General features: G+C 55.4%; 1 protein-coding gene across 1 annotated transcript; it reads right to left on the reverse strand.

Moving 5' to 3' along the window:
* Nucleotides 1-624: 624 nt before the first annotated feature.
* On the reverse strand, nt 625-6,285 carry CALHM3 (calcium homeostasis modulator 3). Its single transcript, XM_046654470.1, has 3 exons — nt 5,578-6,285; nt 3,069-3,324; nt 625-1,529 (listed from the first exon to the last, which is right to left on the reverse strand). Exons 1-3 carry the CDS (start codon nt 5,862-5,864, stop codon nt 1,038-1,040), a joined length of 1,035 nt encoding a protein of 344 aa, XP_046510426.1. The 5' UTR covers nt 5,865-6,285; the 3' UTR covers nt 625-1,037.
* Nucleotides 6,286-7,062: the final 777 nt, after the last annotated feature.

Here is a 7,062-nt window from a genome sequence, read left to right on the forward strand (position 1 = left end):
GCTTGTTCAGCATGGAGATTTCTAGGTCTGTCCCTACCACGATTTGCTGATCTGGCCCATACACCATACAGCAGGGAAATCCCCACTGGGGTGCCACTTCTTGCCGAGGGCAGGGGGTAGATACCCCTGGGAATGCGTGGGGAAGGAGGCAGCCTTAGCAAGAGATGCTGAACTCCGGGGTCAGGCTGCAGGTGGTGGGGATGGTGGTGAGCGGAAAGGTGAGGGAGGCAACGCCTGCTAGCTGGAGGTGAGCAGATGGCTGGGTCGAGAAAGGAGCTGCATCTGGAAGGAGGCCACCCAGGCAGGGCTGCTCAACAAGAAACAGAATTGGTGGCACTTAGGAAGATGGGAGTTGGAAGAGTCAGCCTCCTTGACATTCAAATACAGGAAAATAGAAAACTATTCATCTGCAGTAGCCAGCAAGAGGCACTAATTAGGACTTTTGAGAGGAACGCAACAAGCAGAGCTTGCCAGGGCTTACTCAGAGAACTTAGGTGGAAGCTGCCGGAAACGCAACCAGAACATTAAACACAAATACACAAACTAGAGGGCAAACTGACAGACTCGAGAACACCGCCTGGCACATAGTAAGCACCAGAAAAGCATGTGTTGCTGTTGTTATTATATTATTTATTTTAGAATATTTAGAATTATTTTTATTTTAGAATCTGGACATCTAGGACCCAGAACCCACGGCAGATCTACTTAGACTCTTGCTACTCAAAGTTTGGTCCGCTGACCAGAAACATTAGCATCACCTGGTAGCTCGTTAGAACTGCAGTCTCAGACCCAGCCCTGGATGAACTGAATTAGAATCTGAGTTTAACAAGAGCCCAAGTGAACGTGAGCACATCAGTTTGTGGAGCACTGCTTTAGAGCGCACAGGAGGTCACCCCAGAAACGAGGCCAGGATTGGGCTATTTTTGGGAAGATGGCCAACAAGGGTTAGGCTGCCCTGCCTTGGGGGCCCCACAATCTCGAAAGCCCCCAGACCCTTGTCAGCGTGGGCATTTCACATGCGGACGCTGCCGGGGTCCCTACACGTCGGTGTGCTGGGACAGCCTTGTACTCGGGGCCACCATGGGGGTGCGGTGGCTGAGGCCACCCCCCCAGAGCCCAGAGGATGCCATGAGGTCGAGGGGCGGTTTGCTGGAGTACCAGGTGCTCAGGAGGTGGTCCACCTGCTCCTGGCTGCAGACTGCGCGCAGGTGGGCCTTCTCCCTTCCACCATCCAGGCTCTCAGGGGGCTCTGGCACCTCGGGGGTCTTGGGGTCCCTGCTCGCAGCATCCCGGCGCAGCCCCCGCGCCCGCATCTCGCTCTGCATGCTGGCGAAGAAGTGCAGCACGCAGCGGTGTGCGAAGTCCCGCGCATGCTCACAGCACGTCTCGTCGAAGAGTTTCTGCTCCAGGTCGACGTAGTTGCTCCAGTATCTGTGCTGCAAGAAGACTGTCTGGTCGAAGCAGGGCCTTAGGCAGCGAGCCAGGAAGGCCACGATGATCAGCACCAGGGTGATGCTCCAGCCGATGGCCTGGAGAGTGGGGAGTGCGAGATAGGGTGTAGGTAGGCCTCGGGGCTGTAGGGTGTGGCAAGGGTGTTCCAGAGTCTCTCCCTTTACTTACCCCTCCCATCCTTCCTCAGATTTATTCATCTTCCCACCTAGTCATCCATCCTATCAACCACCTCCATCCATCCTTCCTTCCATTCAATCCATCATCCTCACATCCATTCATCTATCCAACTCTCTCTCCATCTATCCATCGTCATCCACCTTCTCATCTGACTATATGTCTATTGTCCTCCTATGCAGCCATCCTTTCAACCATCCTTCCATCTGCCCATCATCTATCCTCCTGTCCAGCCATCTATTCTCCCATCCATTCGTCTTCTCATACTCTCATCCCTTCCTTCCAGTTATTTCTCCAACCATTCATCCACCCACCCATACATCCTTCCAACCTTCACCCTGAAGGAAACCAGAATAGGTCACCCCAAAGCATGCCTCTTTGACATAAGAATTATCTTGAGCTGAAGACAATTAAGAAGCAGCAAAGATAGGAAAAGCTGTCTCTACCCTCCCCTTTTCTGCTAAAGGCAGGATATAAATTCTGCTTTTATTGGAGACACTCTTTTATCAGCCTAGAGAGGCGCCAGAGGAATCTGCAAACAAACCTTACTCCGTTTCCTCCCATGTATTTACCTTCCCACAGTTTTTACCCTTAGAAGTCTAAACCCGCTTTCCTTTGTCCTGTCATTTCTCTACAAAGGTATTATTCTTTGTTGAAGATGCTATATAAGTGAGAATCTAAGCCACTACTTTGAGTTACTTTTTTTTAAAGATTGGCACCTGAGCTAACAACCGTTGCTCTTGGGGGGCGGTGGTGGAATCTGAGTCTGGGGCTGGGGGTTTGCCCCCAGGAGAGGGGAGTTGGTGCCCTGTGGGGAGCCAAGCCTCTGGGGAGAACCTGCTTTGTACAGAGGTCATTAAGAGAGTTTGGAGTACTGATATGTGTGTTCAGATTCCCGCCCTGCCTCTTACAAGCTGTGTGACTTTGGCCTTGTGAACGAACCTTTCAGAGCCCCAGTTTCCTCATCTGCAAAGTGGGGTGATGATTGCCTCCAGCTGATAGGGTTGTTCTGTGAGTTAAAGCAAGTAATAGATGAGATGCTTGACACAGGGCCTGACACATAAGAGTTCAATAGGTGGGAATTAGTATTATTTCTGAGGGGTGGGAAGAATGTGTGCATGGGGTGGGGGGCAGGGCAGAGCAGTACACCTCCAGAACTTTCCTGCCATCCAGCCTCCTGGGGATGGGCCTAGCTGACTCCTGGAGGTGTGGGTACCTCGTCTCTGCCCATGGAGTCAGCACTGATGACAAAGTGCCCACTTTCTAAGGCCCAACACTGTCCCGTATGTGGTTCATACTCCTGATCTCCCCGGGGCCCACCTGCTCCTTGACTGTGTCTCCAGCAGTGGAGTGGGACCTCAGGAAACCTGAAGCTCCTAGGCCCATGCCCCTCGGGACCATTGTAGGATGTTTTCCAGGGCTGGCAGAGGATGCCAAATTACCTGTGACAGGCACCGCAGGTAGCGAGACACTGCCTTTCGAGCAGGGCTGTCCCTGACCAGCTCATCCTCCTTGCAGGGCACCTTGGCCAGGAAGAGCTGCACCTGGCTGGGGGTCATGTTGGCAAAGTCCAGAAACTTCTCAGGGTCCACGTTGCTGCTGAAGGCACACACGAAGCACTTCCCGTCAAGGAGGGCCAGCAGGATCCAGACGAGGGGGGCAGCCAGCGCTCTCTGCAGCACAGAGGAGCACATGTACCTGGGAGCAGAGGAGGGGAGGGGTCACCACCAGCAGCCCGAATTCAGCTGCAGCAGGGGAGACGCAAGGATGGACTTCCCAGGAGAGCTGCAAAATATCCCAGGTGCCATTACATCAAAGGAAGGGCGAGGGGCGGGAGGGGCGCAGGGCGGTAATCCCAGGACGGGAACTCTGGGGAGCTGGTGTTCTTCCCACTCTAGGCCTCGTAGCTGACTCTGTGGGTCCATTGGTGGATAGTTTCTATTCACGTGGAGGGCTTGAGGGCCTCCGATCCCAACCACCTGCGTGGCCCTCTCTGAGGGTTTGGGAAAAGTCTCTGCTCCCAGAGGGGTGGGCTAGAATTGCTGGAGAGTTACCAACCCCCAAAGCAACCTTCTACCCAGGAGGGACGGGGTCTGGAGGATGAACACCCCAGCTTCCTAGCCCCTCAGTGGGACAATTCTGAGGTGTGTTCTACTCACCTCTCAGGGGGTCCCCAGAAGGACTGAGCCCCAGATGCCTGTTCATGGTCACATTCTTCCCAGAGCCTGCTTCTGGGGGAGGCCAGGCTTAGACAGCCCTGCATAATAACCCTCCCAGCAGCAGCACCTCAAACACCTCCCGCCAGCATCCGGGGAGCCCACCCTCTCATTGTCCCCAGATGCCTCTCCTGACCTACTTGGCCCCTCTCGTGGCCTAGATTGAGTATCGGTCACAGGACAGGAGCCCAGTAGAGCTGCGCCTGCTGGATCCCAGAGGAAAAGGCAAAGGGCACACCCAGTGCATGTGACCCCCTGTGTGGCTGTGTGACAGGGAGAATGGACCCCAGTGGAACGTCAAACAGAGGCTGCTTGTGCGCAGGATGCACAAGTTGTTTCTAACTTGCATTGTATATGAAACATAAAATGGTGTGTGCTGGGTGTGTGTGTGTGTGTGTGTGTATGCGGTGTAGTACAGTGTACTTACCCAGTGTAAATTATAAATATATTGTAGACAGGGGTGGCTCCAGCATTTTCTGTGGGGGCGATGTGGTTAGAAGGTGGAACTGAGGACTCGTTGTGAAGTTACATTACGTATGTTTGAGAACACCACAACCGTCCATGTCGAAGAATAGGGGAGAGTGGGAGATCATGAGGGGCTGAAACCCACCAAGCCCCTCCTGCCACTGCCCACACATCTAGAGCACTCAGATACTCTGTCCAAAACACTAAGGGCAGCAGTTCCTGCTTGAGCTGGGAGTCTGCCTGTGTTTGAATCTGAGCCGCTTCTTAGCTGTGGGAGCTCAGCCAAGTCACCTAACCTCTCTGTGCTTCAGGTCCCTCATCCTTAAAAATGGGTCCATTAGAGGGGCCAGCCCTGTGGTCTACTGGTTAAAGTTCCACGTGCTCTGCTTCTGCAGCCCAGGTTCGTGGGTTCGGATCCTGGATGCGGACCTACTCCACTCATCAGTCACGCTGTGGCGGCATCCCACAAGCAAAGTGGAGGAAGATGGGCACAGATGTTAGCTGAGGGCGAATCTTCCTCAAGCAAAAAAAACAAAAGAGGGAAATTGGCAGCAGATTTAGCTCAGGGCGAATCTTCCTCAAGCAAAAAAAAAAACCAAACCAAAACAAAGGGTCCATCACAGGGGCAGACCCAGGGCTGAGGTGAGAATGCAGAGGCCGTGCACACACGGCACTTGGCGCAGAGCTTGGCACCGAGCCGGTGCTCACTGTCGGCCAGGGAGCATTACAAATTGCTAAACTCCCTCCTCTGATCTTGATCTAGGGCACCAATCAGGTGCGAGGCTCTGAGGACACAGCAGTACGACAGATGAGGTTCTTGCCCTCAGGAAGCTCACAGAAGGGACTCGCCTTTGAGCCAATCGCACCTCTCACTACCTGCAAAACCGCCAAGGTGTGTCATGGGATGGCCTTTGTGTGTGTGGTGAGTCGTAATCCATGGCCAGTATGACACATGTGACCTGGCTAATTCTTGGGAATCCTGTATCATTCATGTGTCTCCAGCACTGGTCACAGAAAGGTGACAAGTGACAGGAAGAGAAATATCTGTTTCCAGAGTGGAAACCGGCAAACAGGTCTCTGAACTGATGATGCCCCAGTTGAGGAAAGGAAGGGGCACATCCAATAGCGCCTGTCAGGGTGGAGGGGGAGCCCCACCCATACCCATGGGGGTCACTGGGGTTTGGGGGTCACCTGGCAGTGTCTGTGGGGGTAAGTGGGTGGGGGAGCCCCTGACAATGCCCCTGGGCAGCTGGGTGGTGTGGGACCCCACCTGATGACTCCCGGGTCCTTCCTCCGCTGTCCTGAGGGCCGGCGCCACTCCTCCACCATCACCACGGACTGCCGGTTGGCAAGGAGGCCACAGAGGAAGAGGGCAAGCGGGGGTGTGAGCAGCAGGCCCAGGCCATAGAGGGCATTGTAGCGGGCCAGGCAGGGGCAGTTGAAGTCGAAGGAGGAGTACAGCTTGACAGTGACCGCAGCCAGCAGCAGGCAGACGCCGTTCATCACCGACTCCGAGCTGGACTGGAAGTGCTGGAAGAGCATGCGGAATTTATCCATGCCTCCAGCCAGGGTGGGGGGTAACCTTTGTGGGGTAGGGGGGCAGCGAGGCTTCAGCCGCCTTCCTGGCCAACGCCAGGCTACGCCGGGTGTAAGCTGGGAGCCTGCAGGAGGTTCTCTCTTCTCTTCCAAGGGCCTGAGGGGACGAGGAGGAGGCCGTGTCCAGTCCCCAGCCCAGCCTCCTGGGGTCCAGCCAAGGATGTAAGGCGGAGGCAGGCTGTCTCCACCAAGGCTGCCCTGCCCAGCCCGAGTGTCCCCCAGTGCCACGCCCCGCCTTTCTAGGGGAATGAGTCACTGCTCCGTGAGCAGCCAGCCCAAAGCACCTCTAGGCAAATGCGCCCCACCCTGTCGTTCCATCCCTCCCAGCCCGTTCCCTCCTCTCTTCAGGGTTTGGATACTGAGGTCTGACAGCTGGTGGGGCTTCCCGTGAGGGACAGGCAAATTCTGGGTGTGGTAAGGCCAAGATACTGATGGAATCAATTATATTTTCTGGTCTTCGTGAAACACATGACTGGACTGAGCTGAGCCCCGGGAGAGTTCACGTTGGCGTTCATGCTGGAAGGAGCCAGGGGGCACCTACCCTTCCTTCCCGGAGGCTTCCTACAGAGAAGATCCTTGAGAAGAGTTTAAACCACGTTTCAGCGTTTGCCAGTGATAGGGGTGGTGGAAGGGAAGGCCTTCCAGCAGAGGGCACTGCACGGGCAAATGCACAGAGGTGAGAAGAGGCCTGGTGTGGGCCTGCAGTCTGGGCTTGCAGGCAGCGGGTATCAGGAGAGAGGGCTGGAGGGGTCAGTAGGTGCCTGCAACCCTCTCCTCCGTTTTATACCACTGCCCTCCAGGTCTGGCCCCTGGCCGGCCCAGGTCTCCACTACGTCACTCCTCAGCTCAAGGGTGAGGGGGGCTCCCTCAGCTTCCTTAGCTCGGCGTTCAAGGCCCTCTTAACCGAACCCAGACATGTCTTCCCACCTCCACACCTTTGCTGACACCATCCTTCCCACTGAAAACCGGGGCCCCTTCCTCCCACCTGCTCTTCAAGAGGCAGTTCAGATGTAGCCTGGTCACCAAGCCAGACTGTCCTGGTGACCTCAGCTCCATGGGAGCCTCTTCCTCCCATTCAGCCCTTGGAAAGGCCGCCTTGGCCTGTTATTAACCTTTCTCAGGTGTGGTGGATGGATGTCCCAACTAGGGTGGGAACCTG

The sequence above is a fragment of the Equus quagga genome, chromosome 2, assembly GCF_021613505.1.
Source record: "Equus quagga isolate Etosha38 chromosome 2, UCLA_HA_Equagga_1.0, whole genome shotgun sequence".
Taxonomy (NCBI): domain Eukaryota; kingdom Metazoa; phylum Chordata; class Mammalia; order Perissodactyla; family Equidae; genus Equus; species Equus quagga.